Raw genomic sequence first — 23,123 nt, 5'->3', positions numbered from 1 at the left:
TACTTCTGAAGCCATTTTTTATTTAAAACTACACTTTTTTCCTTTGGAAATTCTCCATATTCCCTTTTACTTTGGATACCTAAAGTCTAAGTAGCTGTGCTTACCATGTGAATTTAGGATTTGGTTGTGTGAGGCTTGTCTATATTTGAGGGATTTTTAAATAATGCTTTTTTTTTTCTAAAAGAAATGAAGTCTAATCAGCTTACCACTGTATTCCAGAGTTGTTCATGCTGTGGCAATCATTAACATTTTTTAGGTTTCTCAGTTTTGAAGTAAAGTTGCTGAAGATTAATTCAGTATAGTGTTCAAAAGTTGAAATTTAGGGCTCAACTTAAATACTATCCCTGGATTTGAAAATTAGTAGTTTTATAACTACTAATTAACTCTCTGTATTAACTAACCAGGACCTATTTATTATCTGACAAATCTTAAATGGTGCTAGAAACTACATTTGCTAATTCTGACAACTCTACTTAGCATGGAATACTAGTTGTGGTAGAAGATTAAGGAAGAAAGAAATTGGAAATTTTAGAACAGATATTTCCCCACAGCATCATAATTTAAATTTATTGGATGAATGTCTAAACTATATCTTTATATTGGCATTTCATGCTTGTACAGATTTCAATAAGACTTGAAAGTGTGTATTAATCCAGACCTATAAAGGATATTTCTTGCTGCCTCCTCCTAGTGTGTGCTAATTTTTCTGAATAATTATTTATCATTTTATTAAATATCTTCATTAGAATTTTGTAAACAACATATTTACAACTGAACCATTTGACCAAAGTTAAAAGAACATATGAGTGAGTTAAAGGAGTGATGACTTCTATGCCAGATTATTTAGTCAAACATGGTGAGGTGTTACTGTATTTCCTTATATCCCAGTCTAGGCATTTCTGAAGTTGGAATGAAGTAGAACTTTTGTTCTTTAAAAGGGGATGTTCTAGAAAAGTTTCAGGAAACAGAAGAAATTCATACAAAAGCTAATTCATTATAAATGTATCAAACAGAATTTTTATTTTTTTATCTTTTTTTTTTTTGTCAGTCATAGGGTCTGAACTCTGGGCCTGGGCGCTGTCCCTCAGCTCTTCAGCTCAAGGCTAGCATTCTATCCCTTGAGCCTTAGTGCCACTTCCAGCTTTTTCTGCTTACGTAGTGCTGAGGAATTGAACCCAGGGCCTCATGCATGCAAGGCAAACATTCTTCCACTGAGCCACCTTCCCAGCCCCAAACAATTTTTAATACTGTTAAAATATTAATAATATAATTTTAGAAGATTGGGTCTTGATTACCCTCTGTGCATTTACTTTCTATATGAAAATTCCGTCAAAGGTCATAATGTGGAGATAGTAGAAGGATACAGGGGATTCCTCCCTTCCCTGCTGAAAGTCCTAAGTCTGCTGAAACAAAATGAAAACCCATTAACAGGAGAAAGGGCATATAAATTTATTGACATACACATGTGCATAGGAGCTAAAGTATGACAACTAAAAGGGACAAATAATGGAAACTTAAATATCATCTTTATGTGGGATACAGTAATGGCAAGACGAGATGTAGACAAACTTAGAAGGATATTAAAATAATTTTTAAAAGAAATGAATGTCCTTTATTGTTTAGCTCCCAAAAGAATTTGCTAAGTGTAAATTTTCCTACAATAGATTTGAGGTTTTAAAGCTTCATTGCACAACTTTTTAATATTCCATATTTTTGAGGCCACATAATTCTACTAGACATGGTTACAGACTACAAGTAAGGATTATTTTAATGAATTTGCCAAGTACAGACTTCAGACCTCTTTGGAAAAGAAAGATAATAGAATAGACAAAGCAAGATATTATTCTTTATAAACAATACTGATTAGAAGAGTATACAGCTTTTTACCCTTTTTATTATCTTCTTCTTTGCTGAGTTAGTTAATACATTTTGGTGATATAGGAGAGCCTGACAGAGGATTCTATTAGGCATTATAGGTAAGAGTCTTCATATATGCACAAAAAAATATGGTTTGTGAAAGTGAGTATTGTCTTTTAAGTACATTTAAAGGCATACTTGGAGTCTTGTGGAATGTAATTTTGAATCTTTGAGTCCTTCCTATGCATTTATAGCCACTACTGGTGCTGTCTAATAAATGCTTGCCACCCTTTCTGATTACAGTTATCATTCTCTAAAGTGGATTTATTTATAATGCTTCCTGTGTGTACTATGCCTATTACCCAAGATTTGGAAGCTTCTCCTTGAGAAAGAAATCTTTTTGTCATTCTTCTTAAAAATAATAATTAAGAATTATAGAAAGTTGGGGTTTTTCTACATGGTGCTTTGTTGTCCAAAAGAGGTTAAGCTAGAGTAGAAATGGAGAATGTATAGTGATATCCTTTCCATGAGCTTGAAAAGTAACTTGTGTAATTACATGTATATAATGCCAGACTATTTTAGAGATAAGATTTATTTTTATTGTACTGACTTCAGCCTAAATATTTGGGAAATACAGACTAATTTCGAAGTTATAAGATACAATAATATATTCTTATAAAATAAGATACTGATATAAAACAATTGCATAGTGATTATACCTGAGAAAGCTAAACACTGCATATATATTTGGAGGGGACAATAAGTAGGTACATTACTATTCAAGTGTTTTACATCTTAACAGGAAAAAAAGAATCAAAAGAAAGGAAGGTGCAACAAAGAGGGAAAGGATGAATGGAAAACAGAAACATAAGAAGCAAACCAATTGTAGGATTTTCTTTTACCTTTTTATGCTTAAGTTTTTAAAGAATAGCTCACTTACAAACTTTCCAAGTTGAATAGAAAAGCAGAAGACAGAAGAGCAGCAACAGCTTCTTACAAAGCAGGGTGAATTCATAGAGTCCTTAATATTTTTGAATTCATATTTCAAGAAATCCTGAGTGGAATTGGGATTCATATGTTCTTTATATTAGCAAATTTCACCATCCTTTTTCTAAGTCTGCCTTGGGATAAGAAAAGGAAGGTCTATTTTTAATTTTTTTTTCTACATCATTCTGCACTCAATATTGCCTGAAGTAATCAAAACCCAGCTTGCTGCTACTTTTTTTTTTTTTTTTTTGGCAGCTTGGTACTACTGTACTAACACAGCAATTAAATCCGATTCTGTTTGAGCTACCATGCTTAACTGCTCTGGTTGAGAAGCATGGCATGAACTGATGCATGGCTGTTTGAGGATGCTGTTGTAAACCTATGTACTAAAATTCCTCTTTAAATTTTAATATTATATCTGCAGATTAATGATGGTTTCTGTAGTACTTAAAAAGAACATCTCTTAAAAACTTACTTCAGTTTCCACTGGAACTGAATCATTTTCTACAGTTGAATGTTATGCTGACCCCTGGTATACCGTAGTTGTGAAGGATAGGCACCCTGGAAAGAACATGCTTTGTTTGGAAAATAGGAAGGAGAGAATAGATGTCAGTGAGAACTGAATTCTCGTTCAGTATGAGGAAATATTGGATTGATTATCATTTGCTGCCTCCATATTTGGATTAGAGTCTGAAGTTGTTTAGGTCAAATTAAGGTGATTTTAATTTTTACCATAAAATTTCACAACATAATAATTCAGGTTAAAATATGTCACACATGAATATTCTGAACAATTCCAAACTATTTTCAATAATCTTTATTACTGCCTTCAATATTCTAAATGTTTATTAAGAGTGCTGGGTTGAGGATCACATAATTAGCATCTTTCTTTTAAGAGTTCTGTCTCATATATGTATGCTTGATTTTTTTGTTTAGGGGGTTTTGTTGTTGTGGCGGTGGTTGTTTTGTCAGTTGTAAGGAATGAACTCAGGGCCTAGACGTTGTCCCTGAGCTTTTTCACTCAAGGCTAGTGCTTTCCCACTTTGAGTCACAGCTCCACTTCTGGTTTTCTGGTAGTTAATTGGAGATGAGAGTCCCACAGGTTTTCCTGCCTAGGCTGGCTTTGAACCACAATCCTCAGATCTCAGCCTCCTGAGTAGCTAGGATTACAGATGTGAGCCACCAGTACCTGGTAATGCATGTTTGTTATTAAAAATAAACAAAACATTATTTTCCAAGTAGAAATAAAAATCTCACTTTTTTTCCTTTTATTATTGCAGGTTCATATTTGGTGTTCAGTCTCTATATTCCTATGCCATTTTTCTGGCATAAGTTACTAAGTTTGTTTAATTTATATCAGATTTTTTCCCAAACAAAATATAAGTGCATTAATTGAGCAACACAACTATAAGTTATTCCAACCTTTTATGAAGCAAAGAAAACACGTTATATGGCTAGAAGCTTACAATCCTTTAAATAACCTTTATACATAACAAGTTTAACCAAAACCTTTGACTGGTTTTAAATCATGTTTCAAAAGTTCATGAGACAGGTCACTATAATCTGAGGTTGTTTATTCATCCTCTACTGGTACTACAGAGCAGGGTCTCATATATAATCTCACAACTATAGTCACTTCTCTCACTATTATAGACAATTGCTTTTTTTTTCTTTGTGGTACAGGAAAACAAATTCAAGGGCTCACAGGCATTCTATGACTGAGCTATACCTCCAACCCTCACAGTAGCATTTCTGCAGTGTTTTGGGGCATGTAATTACTGTTGTTTCCATCCTCCTATATCATTATCTGATCACATATACTTCTCTAACTTACAGATACAACGAGCTCTGTTAAGATTCTGGTCTCAAATGACTCTCCACTAGTTATCTACTTCACTTTTGCTTTACATATTTATACATCCTTGTAGATGTAGTCATATTACATTATAGCTTTATCCTATGCCTGAAATCTCTTTGGCTTCCTTTCAAAATAAGGGGAAATCTGTTGTTCACAATGTGAATTAAAATGCCTATCTTTTTTTTGGTACACATATACATGTGTTCAGCTTTTATAGCTATTGCCAGTTTGACTTTAGAAGATAATTTCAGATCCGAAGTGTTGTTTGTGTTTTAAGGTCTCTCATGTATTCTGAATGTTGAAATAACTGTGAAGAGGGAAATAATCTCTATTAGAATACCTATTCCATTATTTGCTGCCTCATTTACTTTCATCAATTTTCTCACTATGCATTTGCCTATACTTCACTTTTTCCTGTACTGCTTTTCCCACTCTTTTGTGTGTACCTGTGTGTTGTTGTCATTTTTGTTGTTCCCATGAGGAATCACTGGTCATCTTTATCTCTAGCTGTTTTTTCTGTTCACTGAATAACAACACATTTCAACCACTGGAAACAATGAACTCTAGTAATTATTGTTCAAGTGAATTTGGCAATCTAAATTTGCTTTAAAAGAACAAAAAAGGGATGTTCATGGCTGCTTTAATATTGCCTAAATTTAGGTCATATAGTTCACATGAATATGGGAGAGAGGATTTGTAGGTAGAACATTTCTAGGTATAAAAATTCTAAACTGTACCAAGAACTTGTCAAAAGAACCTTTTCAGCTTAGTTGAGTTAAAAGATAAAAGTCCATGGTTTCAATAGGTGATAATAGACTTTTATATATGTAATGTCAAGACAAATTTATACAAATAATATTATAGCAATTACAATGTTTAGATTTATAAATTTTTATTCAAATATTTTCAATAGCAATTTCTATTTTTCCTCTTATTTAAAATAAGCTTTTTCTTATTTTTCACATGCTCAGAAAATAATATAGGTGAGCGAAGAGTAAACAAAAATTCTTAGCTTCCTCCCAACTTAACAGTTGTTAGAAAGAAATAAAGATGATGAGTTGAATAAAAGAAAAGAAATAGTAAGTTCCACAAAGAATATAAAATCAATACAAAAATAAATGAGTATGAGTTTTAAAAGTTGAAAACCTCTGGTGAATGAATGATTTTTGCACTTTAATTTGATTACATTCCTCATGTAACCTGTAAGACACAGCAAAGCTTTCTCAAACAATCCTGAAAAGGTAAAAGAAGTAAATTAACCGGTAGTGAAACTGTCTTAGATATTAGTTATCAGCCCTATAAATACTTAATAACTATGTTAGTGAATATATCAATTTTTAAAGCAGACAAAGCAGGTTTATTTGAAAGCAAAAGAAACAGCAAAATAAGCTTCATGCACAACTTTGGATCCCACAACCAGGTGTCCCAAAGTATCATTTTTAATTTTTTTTCTCAAGGTTAATATAAGAGGGATAATTCAAATATTGCAAATTCTAAACTTGAAAAATCTAAAGTATTGATGGACATTGACAGTCTCATATAAATGATTGTCCCATCACATGCACAAATCTTTTTTCAATATTCTTGTTTTTTATGAAATATTCTAAATATTTTCTAGAAAAGAAATTAAGCAGCACCATATGCTAGTCATGTAGTTTTGGGGGAGAGTAGTGTTGGGAATGAAACTCAGAGTCTCTATGGAAAGCAAGCACTTAACCACTGAGCTACAGCCCAGACACCATATTTTTTTAATCATAGATGCTATCATTGATTTTTATGAAATATCAAAGTGTTTTTAAATGACATTGTATTGTTCACTGTGCTAGAACCCTACATACAATCACCTGTGTTTTTGTTACCAGTCTCTCACCCTTTCAGCCAATTATATCAGTTTTATTTGATTTGGAAGAAATTCATAAACTGTTCTAGCCAAAGAACAGAGGAAAGTACTTCTAGCAACTAGATTTGAGTAGTTGATAAGTCATTGTACCCATCTTCATTTTAACCTCAGTTTTTATCATCAGAATAACACACATTTACCCTTCATTAAACTTCAGATATAATATCAAATGTTTTTAATTCTCTATCTCATTACTTTGGGTATTCAACAAAGCACTTAAGCTCTTGACTGGCTCTTTCCTGTGCCTTGGAAGTTTTTCCCCCTGACTGTCTCAGGTCTACAATAATACTTACTGAGAGAATAAACCTAAATTTAACAATATAAGTCAAAATTTAACAACGCTATAAGAAAGAATTCCTTTTCTTCAGACTTTTTCTACCATATGATTACTTAGCTTTTTCTTTTCTAATAAAATTTCTAAAATGAATCTAGCTTCATCCAGAAATGTAGTATCTGAATTGCATAGTAATTCCAGGGTAATATATTTACCTTATATCAGATATTGTATTTCTCTTTCCCTTACCACTTTCTTGGCTGAATTTTGATAAGTTAACATTCAAAGTGCATCCGCATTGGACTTGGGTGAAAACAAAAACTATAAAATGTGTTGTAGGGTTGGGGATTTAGCTCAGTGGGAGAGTGCCTCCCTGATGAGCGCAAGGCCCCAAGTTGAGTCCTTAGCTAGGGGGCAGGGGGGACGGGGGGGGGGGGGGGGGGGAAGCTATAAAAAAATGTGTTGTAGGGCTGATGAGTATAGTTCAGTGGTAGAATGCCTATTGAACATGCTCAAGGCCCTGGATTCAATTTGAGTAACACACACACACACACACACACACACACAAATTTGTTATATATTAATCCTTTAAAAATCATATATTTAGAAAATTGTTTTTATAAAAACCAAGTTTTGAAATGATAAATTACTATTTTAATATTATGATTTAAAACACAGTTTGAAATGTGGCTTAGTGGTAGAGTGCTTGCCTAACATGCGTGAAGCTCTGGGTTCGATTCCTCAATACTACATACACAGAAAAAGGTAGAAGTGGAGCTGTTGTTCAAGTGGTAGAGTGCTAGTCTTGAGCAGAAGAAGCTCAAGGATAGTGCCCAGTCCCTGAGTTCAAGCCCCAGGACTGGCAAAACAACAACAAAAATATTCACACAGTTTATTTAAAGTGACCATACTAGCTATGCTTAAACTCTTAGAAACCAAGGGTATGTACTATAAGACAAACTCTCAAACTAGAATTAAGTTTATAAACAAAATAAAACTAAACACTAAATAAAAATAAAAGATTACTGGCTGCCTTGTTAATGACATTCTCTCCTAAGCTATTGTACAACACTAAGTCATGGTATACAAATAGTAATACAAATGATCCAAGTTTATAGTTGAAGAGACAGCTTTATTTTTCAACTATCTGCAAATTGTAACTTTCCCAATTGCACATACATCTGTGTGTTTAAATCTCTTTTGAACCAGTTATAACATTTTACTTATATTTTTTCATTAATTAATATTTTAGATAAAGCCTTTGGCACACATTCTTTTTTGTATTTGTATTAGAGTCATGAATTTACCCATTTCTTAAAAATAGAGTTATCCCTTCTTTATACACTGAAAGTGCAATTTAAATAGCAATTGGTTTTCTGCTACTCCATGTAATCCCAAATATCTAAAAATTAAACATTCAGAAAACTAACAACAACCTATGTAACATAAACAAGAGGTTAATTAATACCAACATTATATTTGTTAACTCCTAACATTGTAGGACCATGGGAGGATTGATTAGCACCACAATATATACTGTACATTTGTGTAATACAGGCTTCAGAAAACTTAATATTATCTGTACTTCTCAAAGGAACTTTCCACACAGATTCTAAGTCATTGCTAGTGTGTATTTTTGTATTTGGACATCTTCCCTATGCCTATAAAATGCTAGTTATGTTTTTATAAAACTATAAGTCACTTTTCCTCTAATACTTAAATACAGTTTTCTGATTTAGAAAGAAAATCAGTGCATCCATACTCTTATATGAAATATATGGGGCAGGGGCGGGGGAGGACAATTATACAAGTTAGTTAATGAGTACATTTCTTTTTGGATAGTGTCACCCCTTCTCTCTACCTTTTCATGAAACACTACTTTTTTATGAAAAATAAATTGGTATAGGGAGGCATTTAAGAGCAATAACAAAGAATATCAAATTTAATTAGAAACTCAGTATTTTAATACTCACATTTTATAAAAACATGACTCAGAGGTGCCAGAAAATGTATAATGATAACAAATGCTCAATAATACAAGTTGTTAGATTATTGGTTATATCTGTCCTTTAGTCTCTATTTCTTAAAACTAGTATATTTCAATACTTCCTACTCAAATCTTTACCTAAATTAATCTTACTTGACCTTGTCAGAGCTGTCAAGAATCAAAAAATAAACCACCATTTTGGGTGTGTGTTGTGGGGGTGGGATATGGGATTTCTGGGTTTGAACTAAGGGCCTGAGTGCTATCCCTATAGGGCTTTTTTTTCTCAAGGTTGGGCCCTATCACTTGAGCGACAGCTCCTCTTCTGTTGTTTTTTTTTCTGAGTAGTTTATTGAAGGTAAAGAGTCTTGTGGACTCCTGCCTGGGCTTGCTTCAGACCACAATCCTCAAATCTCAGCCTTCTGAGTAATTTATAAGTCATAAGCTACCAGCACCCAGCAGTCACCATTTTTATTACAGATCAAGAATAATCCAAACAAAAATACGATAGTAGTAGTAGTAACAAAAATAGATTATTTCACTCAAATGAATAACTCTTCTAAACAAGCATTTTTACATCTTATTTTTCACAATTATCCTTAGTATAAATAGATCTTATTTATTTTTTGCATGAGGAAATGAAGACCTACAGATCTACAATGATGATGTTTCTTACACACTGTTAGACAGATAATATTGGTAGAACCAAGATTGAAATCCAGGAAGTTGCTCCAGAATACTACTTCCTAACCTGTTTTTTCATTATACTAGTTTTCCTTCACTCTTGCATACACATTCCTATTCTCGATGGTTTTGTCATTGCTAAGAGAATAGTCAAGAACAATGAAATTCAAGGAAGTCTGATTAGAAATACAATAATGCCCAACTGCCCTTGTTATTTTGGGAAAGAAAAAGGTCAAATAATAGTATATAGGTAATTAAATTTGGAAGTCAAGTAGGACAGTTCTATGCTATTTTATTGTGTAACCTAAATAATAATAATAATCCTTGCCTTTTAACCTCTAGAATAAAGATGAATTATTCTACAAAATAATAAACATTAATCTGAAGATTGGGAAGTATGTCATAAATACTCTGGATCCCCCTTATGTCAAAAAAAAAGTCATTGAACTGAGTAGTGTATTTTCTTTATACTTACAATCAATAGTAAAATTCTCAAAATAACACTAAATCATAAATGTTGGATCCAAGGGTAGCCTTGTTTGGGATTTACAGTTTCTACAGGTCATTAATAGCGACTCAATTTAGAATTAAAACTTTATATAGGACATACATTAAGAATATTTACCATTAGCCCGGCGCTGGTGGCTCACACCTATAATCCTAGCTACTCAGGAGGCTGAGATCTGAGGATCGCGGTTCAAAGCCAGCCCGGGCAGGAGAGACCATGAGACTCCTATCTCCAATAAACCACTAGAAAACTGGAAGTGGTGCTGTGGCTCAAGCAGTAGAGCGCTCACCTTGAGCTGAAGAACTGAGGGACAGTGCCCAGGTCCAGAGTTCAAGCCCCACGACCGACAAAAAAAAAAAATATATTTACCATTGATGATCAAATTCATACTTCCTTGAGTTACAGTGAAAACTAAGTCTATCTTTAGGTATGTTATACATATAATATTGTACTATAGATCCCCTTAAAGAGCAAATAAGAAACTTAACACGTTACTTGTAAAGAAGCATAAACAAATTTTGGTGTTTAGTGGTAATTGTAATTCACTTCATCAACTACTTAGCCTGCCACAACTTGAGCTTCTTTGGAAGTCAGTAACAAAAAAGAATTCTTCACCTTAACTTAGGACTATGCAAAAGTTTAATGGAGTTTAAGACAAAATATTATATTACTGTAGGCAAACATTTAAAAATGGTCATTTGAAAACTTCTATACTGTTTTTGCTTATAAATATTATCTATGTGCCTATAGAACTGTATGTTACACATTGATAAGAGTGTTGCTTTTATCTGTAAATAATAAATGTCTAAGGTTGAGGAATAATTTATTATGGATACATAAACATTTGTATTTGCATATATAGTATGCATATGTATGGAAGTTCATCTTTGATTAGGGTTTTTAATATGATGACTGGCAAGTTGTTTTTCTATTTAATCATTTAAAGTAATGGGATAAAAATAAAGTGAGAGGGGCTGGGAAGGTGGCTCAGTGGTAGAGCGCTTGCCTTGCATGCATGAGGCCCTGGGTTCGATTCCTCAGCACCACATAAGCAAAAAGAAAAAAGCCGGAAGTGGCGCTGTGGCTCAAGTGGTAGAGTGCTAGCCTTGAGCTGAAGAGCTGAGGGACAGCACCCAGGCCCAGAGTTCAAGTCCCACGATCGGACCCAAAATAAATAAATAAAGTGAGACAGAATTTTTTAACCCTGAGATGCATATAACTTTTTTCAGTAGCAGTTTTTTGTTTTTTGTCTATTACATGTAAACGATTAATTCAGTGATCAATTTTATATATTTTTTAAAAGAACTCCTTTATGTATGATTTGATTAAGGAGAGCAAAATAGAGGTGGAAAGAGGTTTTAAGAGACACAAACTCCTACAGCTAAAAGGAAACTTGCAAATTATTCTAGAGGTTTTTAAGCTTAATTCTGGCATGGAGCCATTTGTTATTCCTTCAAACCCTACAGATTTCAAAAACATTGTAATTATATGAATAAAATGCATAGGATTACAAATAAAATCAAATAATTTAAAATTATGATCAAAAAGTATCAAAAATAATCTGTAATATAATACCTTTTCTTTTAAATATATTAAATAACAAATGTTATAAGCTGGCCCAATAACTATGTAAGATAAAATCATGCTGAAATAATATTTTAATATATAACTTGAAGTAAAGGATTCTATTATTACTGTGGTTTGTTGTCTAAGCTTATAATGAAAGTAAATAATACTAGGTTTCTAGGTATAAAAATTGCAATTCTATTTTTTTACCCAGTAAATGGATCTCTGGATTTTTAACCTTAGATTTTCTGAAGAGGCCTCATTTTATAGATGATGAAACTGTGATCCATAGAGAAGAGGTAACTTGCCTGAAGTTGCACAATGCAGAACTTAATCCTTTTGAAGTAATTTCATACCTCAGCCTTTATCTGAAACTTTAGCCTTAAAAAAAATCAGTTATAATCTGTTAGCTGTCACTGATTCATGGCATGATCTAGAGGAAAATTTTTATTCACATGCCTTAGATTCTACTTGTGTAAAATATAGGTTACTTACTATCTACCTGAGGATAATAATGATGATTTAAATTTATACTGCACTTTCTGTTTAGAATAGTTTTATTTTCACATATATTAATATACCTAATTTTCCCCATTTTGTGAATCAGGAAATTCAAGCCTCAGATATGAAATGTCATGTACAAGGTAGCACAACTAGGAAGAGGAAACTACTGAACTTCAAAGGACGTTTCCTTTATCATGCTGTTTCTCATGTTCTAAATAAGTCAAAAGTGTTGTGATGTGGTAATCTAATTAAAGACAAAGAATTATCACTAGGCTTAGATAAGCCAAATACTTGCATCCTGAGTTGTTCAAATAGAGTGATGTGTGAAGGGAGTCATGGAAGAATACATTTCTAATTTTCCCTGTAATATAATAGAATGTAAGCTTCTAAGATTGTAGCGTTGCTGGTTAGTTATTTAAGTCTGATCTCTTCTTTTTGCTCCTTTGTAGATGAAAGAGACAAGTAAAGATTATAAATGAGGTTCATTTTTTCTGTCCTCTGGAGGGTTGTTTTTTTTTTTTTTTTTTTTTTTTTTTTTCAGAAACAGATTACCCTTAAATATTTGAGTTTGGTAAGGCACACAAAGTAAAATCAGAAAGGACCAAGACTAATCAAACTCTATTATCTCTGCAGTTCTAGTGACCTGACCCTTTGAGATAGTAGAACATCTTGCTCTGTTAGAAAATAAGGAATTTTATCAACCTGACCTGAACCCAAATTGTAGGTAGACAAATTTTATTACACTCCACACGTTACTATTTGATTAACCTTAAGTAATATCAATACCAACATGGTTTCTAAATTTTTGACATTATTCTGTTAGGGTATCCAGATTATACTCTTACTCATAACCTACTTGCATTTCATACTTTATTTCTAGATACTATAAGATCCAATAAGTAAAAATCCTTTGTAAACTGATAAAATAGTTTTATATACTTCAGGGATGACTGTGATCATACGTATACTATCAAAAATAAGTTTTAAGCAGGTACTAGTGGTTCACACCTATAATCCTAGTTACTCAGAAAGCTGAGATCTGATGATCACAATTCAAAGCTAGCACAGTCAAGAAAGTCCTTAAGACTCTGATCGCCTGTTAACCCAACCAGATGTGACTGGGCACTGATGGCTCACACCTGTAATCCTAGATATGCAGGAAATCTGAGATCTGAGGATGTGGCTCTACACGAGCCCAGGCAGGATAGTCCATGAAACTCTTATCTCCAGTTAACCAACAGAAAACCGGAAGTGGCACTGTGACTCAAACTAGTAGAGGTAGAGCACTAGTCTCCAACAAAAAAGCTCAGGGATAGTGCCCAGGTCCTCATTCAAGCAAGCCCATGACCAACAACAAAAGCCAGATGTGGAGCTATGGATCAAGTGGTAGAATACTTGTTTAAAAAAACTCATGGATAATGCCTAGATCCTGACTTTAAGTCCCAGGACACACACACACACACACACACACACACACACACACACACACACACACACACACACACACACACACACACACACACACACACACACTTTCTCTCTCTCTCTCTCTCTCTCTCTCATACACACACACACACACACACACACACATTTTAATTGCAGAAATTGAAAAGAACAAGAATTATAGCAAAATGAACTTTAAAATTTAGTAAATATTTGCTCTGTACTGTGCAATGTATTTGACACATTGAAAGCTTAAAAGAATATTAAATCCTCTCTCTCCAAATCTGAATATTCTAATTGAGGATTTATATCAGTACTTGGAATATAGAAGTTCAAATAAGACATTTTGAGAAACTAAACAAAGTATATCAATATTGTTGAAATAAAAATGCTATTAATTATATTTCTGATTAAGGAACTGGGGAAATATATATTTTTTTTTCTTTTTTTTTGGTCAGTCCTGAGGCCTGAACTCTGGGCCTAGGCACTTGTCCCTCAGCTCTTTAGCTCAAGGTTAGCACTCTACCACTTGAGCCACAGTGCCACTTCCAACTTTTTTCTGCTTATGTGGTGCTGAGGAATTGAACCCAGGGCCTCATACATGCAAGGCAAGCACTCTACCACTGAGCCATCTTCCCAGCCCTGGGGAAATATTTTTATCTTACAGGACAAGTAGAATTTGGATCTGAAAATAAACAGGATATTCCAGAGGGAGAGAGAATAGCTTTATCTAAAAGATCATGAGTACAAAGCATTTTCTAGATGAGCATGTTTAGACTTTGCTTCATATCTTAGATGATGATATGACTTGCCTTTCTGCTTATAATCATATGCTATGATATTTTTTTAAAGGCTTGGACAATCTCTATTGAAAAACATATAACAGTATATTGCATTGTTTGCTCTCTCTCCCCACACACATTGGATGAAAACTAAAAACTTCTTTCTACTTTGAAATAATGTGGAGTATGTACAATTATAGTGTCATCCCACAGCTCTGACTTCACTTAAAACAACTACTGTATGTTTCTCTCTTTACATCTTAAAATCAGTGGTACATATGTCATTTCTTTGAACCCCACAACAATCTATTAGCTCTCCATTAGAAGGTAAGATTATGAGATGACACATAGCCTAAAATGCTAAAGAAGAAACGAAAAAAGTCAAGGTGTTTTGGCATATAAAGAATACAGTGAAAGAGGAAAAATTGTGATACAAGTGCATGGCCTTTTGAATAGTCACAGATCTGTTAACTAAATTTAGATGCCACACATGAATCAAAATTTATCTTATACAAAAAAAAATTAAACTAGATGTTAAGTGCTTCATCCAGTAATAGGAAAACACACTTGTTTTTTTCTGATGAATTAATATTACCCTATTAGTTGATAAGAACAGTCCATATTAAATTTTATTGCAAATAAAGTACATAGGAAATTTATTTTCTAAATAGGTAGCCCTTATTTTTTTTACTTTTAACTATATAAAAAAACCTTAATTGTGTCTTTCCAAGGACTTCTCAGATTACAAAATAAACATATGTACAGAATTTTAATTTCTAATTTAAAATGATAGTTATTGACTATTAAAGTCATGCTAAAAATTTAAAGGTTTTTCTTAATGTCCATCAAAGATGATTTCTTTTGCTCTTGACTTTGACCCCATCTGACCAACTGTTCAGAATTTTTCTATGTAAGCCACACTATGTAGCATTTGCAAAGAAAATATGAATTAACCTGGTGAGCAGCAAAATAGAGGCAATTTTTGTGAAATCTGACTTGTTGTTAACTTGTAGTCAATTATAACCTTCATTTTAATATTTATACATCTTTATTGTTATGAACCTGTCCTTAACATGGGTTTGATTTTATTTATTTCTCTCCTTTCTTCTGTGAAATGCAGAAGGAAAAGGATGTTTATTATTCACACATTTTACCCCACCAACTGGTGTTACCCATCTGGCTTCCACTGGAGAGCCCCTGACATCGCAGGGAACGGTGATCAAAATTCCACACACTAGCTTCAAGCTGGGGGCTCGTAGCTATTGCAGCATTGAAAAGGGATCTTTTCCTGGCATCTTTAAAATAAGCATGGTGATGGGATGGTTTAAGGGAAGAACACCTCAAATTACATGACCACTGCTGCGCTTACGTGTGTCCTGCTTTCTTCATAACAGCTTGGCACTACATTCTTTCCCTGAATCTTAGTGGGCTTTTATGTGTTTGAATGGGATGTGGGTTGGGGAGATAAATGGATGGTTATACATTATGCATGCATCTTTTACCATTAGAATGATGTGCCTTCCCTTATATGTCTCAAATTATTATCATATGAAATCTCTGTGTTCCAAGAGATTGATTCTCCCTTCTCAGTGTGAAACTTTATATGTTGTGGTATGTTTTGATGTTTATACTCCCAATTGTTCTTCATGTTGCATTAAACATAAGTTGAAATGTTCTCCCTTAAGAGTTAGCTTTTCATGTTGGGCTGAAAAAGTCTTCATTTTTGTGTAGCAATTCATGCTATTATAACCTATGGCTTTCGATTGTACCTCCCATAATGAAGAGCTGACTTTAAACACTGTGCTATTCTTGTTATGACCTAAGTATAAGGTAAGTGATTTCTCTAACTGTACTAAAGATTGTGGTTGTTTGTTAAAAGTTGCTCAGATTTTTTAAGACATTTTTGCTTTTGTTTCTTAACATTGATTATGTGCTCGCCCTCCTTTTGTTTTCTGTTTCATACCTTAAGCTTCTTTAATACAGCAATATGATCGTCAGCAAAAATTGTGTTGCATATGTAAACACATTCAATTGAATTATTTTATGTCTAAAAGCAATCTTGATTAGTAAGTGAATATGTTGTCAGTATGTCTCTTGTATTTTTCATTTCCTCCATTGACTTTAATAAAAGTAGTGTTTTTAAATAGCTCTTTAGTTTTGATTCCAGTAGAAAGGGGAATTATTTGCCAACACTATAAATCCAGTCAGATATTAAGAGTAGTAAACTAATGTAACACAGTAGAATAAAGTAATAGGTAATCTGTACCATACCCTTCATTCAGCCCTTCATTTTAATCCCTGAGACTTAGGCCAGAATCTCAGTTTATTTTGTCTCTCAGTCTTTCTCCTTTTCCCAAAAAGAAAAGATGCAGTGAAATTTTAAAACAATAAAAATAGTATTAACATTAAACCTTAAAACTTGAGATAGACCTATTGACCTTTTTTATAGCCCATATATGTAAGAAAAAGTAATGCTTGTTTCTCAGCTTTATTTTTTTAAGTACATCCTTTTACATTGTGAGTTATTTAAGTCATTATATTGATATTTTATAAAATTAAGTAAATATAAAGTAACCATTTTCATAGTGCAGTAGAGGGTTAGGCCATTCAGTCCATGCATAAATAGTAAAGTTTTAAATTTCCTCAGTTTTTGTTATGCATATTCAATATCACTAAAGTAAAGAAAGTTTCATAATCATTGATTTTTAAAAGGCATTTCCTTCGAATCTGGTTCAAGCAGCCAACCTAAATGAGAAAACATTGGCTATACTTCTGTTAGCAGTTTCTACTTCTTGATAGATCTCCTAATTCAGAGAATTGAATTGTTTTCATCATCCAAATGTTTCCTCTAAGTCTGTTTGAAATATACAGTTCCAAACTATAATGCAATCTGGGTTTCTTTATTAAAATGTTATGAATTATTTTTGCTAATTTTAAGCTACTTAGGCAAGGAGAAAGATTTTGTTGTTGTTTTTCTTATTTTTATTATATAAATATAAAATCTAGCTAGTTCTTCACTATTTCATTATATACATTATTTAATGTATATAATAATATATGTCTGTTGGAACATTTTATGAGACAATTTGAACTACTCATCTGAACTGCTGTGTTCATTGTAAATCTCTTGTTTCTATCCACACACTAGCTCCACTCTAGATTGGAAGGGCTTAAAGATGAACTCTGGAGGAATAGAGGCTACGACTTAAGAGTAACTATTACTGATCAAAGGAGCTACTTGCCATTCGCAAACACTGCTTTGCGCTATGGGTTTGGGCTCCTTCACATCTTGTTTCACACCTTGTTGAAGACTTTCTTGACTTCCATTTGACTTCTTTGAACTCTGTTTTTGTCTTTCAACATTTCCCTTTCTTTTCCTACTTCCTCCCAGATTTTCTCTCACACTTTTAGCTTTCTCTTGTGTTCTTTGAATCACTTTTTAAAATGTAGTTTCTCTCTTTGTTAAAGCTTGTCTATTAATTTATGTTAGTGTGTGTTTCTTTTCCTCTTTAAGGCTGTAGTGGTATAGTTACACTTATTTTCATTCTGTAGTGTGCCAACTTGCTTATTTATTTTGCAGCAAGTTCATTAGTCATTCTTATCTTCTTCTTATGAATTATCAATAAGAAATAGCAGAACCTTCTCCATTTATATGTCCCCTTCTGTCAGCCTGTGCTTTCTTTTCTGTCATCTAGATTTATTCCCTCTAACCTCTCTCTCTTCCTTTTCCTTGTTCTCATACTTTTTTTTCTTAAAACAGTCACTAGTTTCTTTCCCATTTGGTCCAGGTTGTTCTTCAATGAGATTTCTAAGTCAATAAATAATTTTATATTCCAGATTAGAATCTTTATTAAATATACTTAAAGGCACTTAAACAATCTGGGCCAAAAGAGAATAACTAACATTTGGATTTTTTTCTTTTCTGTGTGTGTGTGTGTGTGTGTGTGTGTGTGTGTGTGTGTGTGTGTGATGGTTTTTTGCTTTGTTTACCCTTGTCTGTATGTTTGTGACATTTTAATTGTTTATTTAAACATTAACAATTTTTTAGGAAAGGACAACCATAATCCACCCTAAGTTACAACATTCCTTTCATAAGCTGTTTCATGCAATATTAGAATGTGTTAAGATGTAGAAAATAATTTGTTGTGTATATATCCATTTGGGGCAAGCTGCTGTGGAGTGGGAAGAAAAGGTGTAGAGCTTAAATACAGTTATGTCTGAAATTAAAAAATTCATGTTAATGCCATCTTACATGGCCTTGAATACAACAGTTTGATATCCTTTAAAAGAATGTGTCACTTTGACCTGAATTTATGAATAAAAACATAAAGGCTTCTGATTGATAAATTATATTTATAACCTCAAAATTGTATAAACAAATGGATTTAGTTTAATTGATGTCTACAGAAGCATCTTTCATAATCAATATTATAATAATTAATCAGTAAATCACAAAGATTATTAGGATCAAAGATAAATGTATATCAGACTTCTCTATTCCCTGTCACTACATTTTATATCTCTATGTGTAAATTACAATGGAATATTACATCTTCTTACTTGAATTTCATTATTCTACTCAAGAGCTAAACTAAATGCCTTCAGATTAAGAATCTGTATTCATGCTTTAATATGTGATAACCTGAAACTTTTTCTATACACAGTCATTCCTTGGTATCCATGGAGAATTGGATCCCCATTGATAGCAAAATATATATATAAAATGGTGCAGTAATAGGCATATAAGCTATACATATTTTAGAAATACTGTATACTTATGAAACGGAATACAATATAAATGCTATGTAAGTAATTTCTATCTGTGTTCTTTAAGAAATAATAATAAGAAAATGTCCAGATGCAGGATGTTTCTTAATATTTCTAATCTACAGATATGGAACTCACAGGGCCACTGTACTGATTTAATATACATGAATTCAGTAATGCTTTTGGTTTTATCTCTGTCCAATTTATAATAGTATACCTGTAATTTTTCTGGAAGTCAGTCTTCTTTAAAATATGAAAAGGATGAATTAAAATATATATTAACCAAAGTACATATTTTTACTAACATGTTATGACATCTGAGACATATAAAACCCTTTGCTCCTAGACCTCAGGAGTTTGCCCACTAAATACACATATCTGGCTATCTGTGTTATGAATCCTATTACTGAATCTATGCTCTTTCTACAGGTCCAGTCCAGGTGCAGCAGCAAGGAGAATATCCTCAGAGCCAGTAAGTATTTCATCATTACAAGTAGGCTACTAACATAGAAACTGTGGTTCAATAGCCTGAATTTAGCACAATGAGTTGTTCTTCCTCCAAACTTCTTGATTGCCTATTTAGACTTGTTTTTTATCTTTCTGTTTTTTCTTTACCCTGTACTCTAATACTGTAGTCATATAGAACCTACTTACAGTTTCCCATTCTCAATGCTAAATGGTGCCTGTATCCCTTTAGACCCTTTTCACCACTGCATAAACTATCTACTCCCTTATTTTTCTGTATAATTCTTCCTTATCCATAAAGAGTCAGTTCAGGTATGTTTCCTGTGACTCCTCTGAATTTCCCCCAGTCAGATGATTAAACCTTCTTCTATATCCTATTCTTTCTACTTATAATCATGTTTTACTTAGTTACTAAATTAACTGTCTTCAAGGAAATATTTCCAAAATGAAGCCAACATAAAGATAAGTATAATAAACTTTTTTAAAACATACATAAAAATGTGTTAATATATCAATAGATACTAGGGAACAGTTAGAATTTAACAGAGTTTTATCTAAATTGTTTAGGGAAGAGCTGACTTTATTCTCTCAAAGAAAAACTAACTTTGACTCCTTAAAAATACCATAAAAACTGCCAAGTATAGTAGTTTACACCTATAACCCCAGCTACTCTGTACATGGAGATTAGGAGGATTGTGGTTCAAGGCTAGCCTGGGAAAAAAGTAAGTAAGATTCTATCTCAGTAAATAAGCTAGGCATAATATGACTACCTATAATCCCAAACTGTTAGGGAGGCAATAGCAAGAGTATCTAAGGCCAATGCTGACCCCTTAACTGAAAAATAACTAAAATAAATGATACAAAGGGAAATATAGGAAGCATAATTAAAGGAAACCTTAGCTGGGATACAAAAAAACAGAAAACAGCAATAAAGATTATTAGTAAAGATGCAGATTAATGTATAGTTTTTATTCTATTGATCTTAGATAAAAAGCTCTTTATATCTTATGAGTGAGAATTGCCTCTTTCAGAGGTCTTTGTGTTTCTAAAGTTGACATCTTGTATAAATTTTAAAATGGGTGTATAATCCATGAAAGATGTATACCCTGTAATTGAGAAAATAAACTCAGAGATCAGACCATGAGAACTAAACTGCTGTCATACTGGTTAACAATACCTGTTAAGACTCTTTTCAGTGGAATTCCAGAGCTTTCTCTGGTACATTTTTCAGGACTGGGTTTCAGGTTACAAAAGGGTTATTTAGGAATTGTTGAGTAAAGGTTTCTCATACCTGTTGATGATAAATTTGGAGTTACTGGAAGAGTCTCTTATAATAATAGGCCATTTCTGCTTATAATAATGTAAAATTTAGAACCAAAGATGAGAACTGAGATGTAGTTCAGTAGTAGAGCACTCTGTATAGCATGTTCTACATCTTTTTTTTTTTTTTGGGTACGGTCGTGGGGCCTGAACTCTGGACCTGGGCGCTGTCCCTCAGCTCTTCAGCTCAAGGCTAGCACTCTACCACTTGAGCCATAGCGCCACTTCTGGCTTTTTTCTTTTTGCTTATGTGGTGCTGAGGAATCAAACCCAGGACCTCATGTATGCAAGGCAAGCGCTCTACCACTGAGCCACCTTCCCAGCCCCATGTTCTACATCTTGAATTTAATCCTCAGCAACACACACACACACACACACATCCTCTTGAAGAGGATCATAATCATGCAGTCACTTTGAAAAATGAGTGTGAAGTGTTTCGTAATAGAAATAAACAAATAAAAAAAATCCTATACAACAACTATAGCTTTTCTAAATCTCTATATTTTCCTATACAATTCAGTCTTCATCTTTAGATTATTCCCATTCTGCCTTTCCTTGGGGACGGGGAGGCAGTACTAGGGTTTGAATTTAGGGCCTTATATTTAGGTGGGTGCTCTACCACTTGAACCATGACCTAGACCCTTTTTTGCTTTCTTTACTCTTCATAGAAGATCTCACATTTATGCCTAGCAAGTCTCAATTCCTAGCATCCTATTAATGCTTTCATTAACCTAACAAATTAAGAATAAAGAATAAGCCAGATGTGATAGTACATGCCTGTTATCTAGTTACGTAGGTGATTGAAGCAGGAGGATTTCATTCAAGGAAAGGAGGATAGGCTAGAGGGAGGGAGGGTAGAAGGGAGAAAGGTTGATGATGATAGGAAAAGTTATCCAAATAACAGCAGTCTGAGAAGCCTGATGCTCTTGAGTTTGCACAAAAGATTGTTTCTCAAGCTTCTCAATGGACCTCTACCCTTTTTTCCCCCCTTATGAAATTTCTCCTTGTAGAAATATAACCAAAAATGACAAGGATAATGTGTTGTTAATAATTAGACAGATGGAAGTGGTGCCATGGTTCAAGTGGTAGAATGTTAGCCTTGAACTGAAGGGCTGAGGGACAGCACTCAGGCCCAGAGTTCAAGCTCCACGACCCACCCCCCCCCCCCAAAAAAAAGTGAAAAAAGTAATAAGACAGATATCTACTAAGAATAAAGGCTTTTCGAATTTAATCATACTAAGTAGGCCTTAAAAGGATTCCCTACACTTATGAAACAAAATAAACCTATTAATTTGGGAGCTCAAAGAAATCAGACTTTGATCTATTGTGATACCTCATTGGAACTTTAAAGATACTTCCCTTTCCCCAGTTAGGAGGCTCTGAGTCTCCAGGGATTTTTCAAAGCAAAATCCTTAACCTATGGAGAGTGAGAAGTCTTAATCTTAACTATGTTTCCCAAGGACCTATCAAATGCTAGCATCTCACAATCAGATGTTAGTTACCACACTAAGGAAGAGCACTTCCTTGTCTGAATCTTAGCATTCCCTGCTGGTTCACAGAGATCCAGTCTGTTTTTGTGTATGCACAGGCTTGTGTATGTGTGTACATGTGAAATCTGCATAATGAAAATTAAAGTGAACATCAATTGTTAATAAATTCTAGTGTGGCATATCTATTGCTATCTTGTTCCAAAATAATTTCACATCCCAAAAGGAAACTTCACACCCATTAAGCATTTCCTCTTCACTTTCACCTGGAAAATACCGGTAGGGATTCTCTAGGAATTTCTACCTCTAATCTCTCTATGTCACATAAATGGGTTCATACAACATAAGATGTTTTCAGTCTGGATTCTTTTATGTTGCTTAATTTTTTCAGGCTTTACCAACACTGTAGCATATATACATGTTCATTCCTTCTGTGGCTGTATAAAACTCTTTTATCTTTACGCCACATTTTGTTTAGCCATTATTCAGATGTTTGAACTGTTTCCAGTTCTTGGCTGTTTCAGTAATGCTGGCATGAATGTTTGTTTTGAGTACTTGTTTTCAATTATTTTTAGCATATACCTACTGTTGTGGTATATCTATCCTGATGCAAGTTTAGGTTACTATAGCCTTCTAGTAAGCTTCAAACTTGGGAGGTAAGAGAATTCCAATTTTCTTTTCTTTTTTAGTATCTTTTTTTTTGTGATTTAGAGCCCTTGCCATTCTATTAAATTTGA

General features: G+C 33.4%; 1 protein-coding gene across 2 annotated transcripts in view; it reads left to right on the top strand.

Moving 5' to 3' along the window:
* Positions 1 to 23,123, top strand: part of Gphn (gephyrin) — a 392,152-nt gene that overhangs the window by 256,144 nt on the left and 112,885 nt on the right. For both annotated transcript variants that reach the window (XM_042691808.1, XM_042691809.1), the window contains one exon: positions 19,544 to 19,586. In XM_042691808.1, the coding sequence (XP_042547742.1) occupies positions 19,544 to 19,586 (43 nt within the window). The remainder of the gene's footprint in view (positions 1 to 19,543; positions 19,587 to 23,123) is intronic.

The sequence above is a fragment of the Dipodomys spectabilis genome, unplaced genomic scaffold, assembly GCF_019054845.1.
Source record: "Dipodomys spectabilis isolate Male_0828 unplaced genomic scaffold, ASM1905484v1 ptg000146l, whole genome shotgun sequence".
Classification (NCBI taxonomy): domain Eukaryota; kingdom Metazoa; phylum Chordata; class Mammalia; order Rodentia; family Heteromyidae; genus Dipodomys; species Dipodomys spectabilis.
Note: the sequence above shows the minus strand (reverse complement) of the source record. Positions and strands in the feature narration are given on the sequence as shown.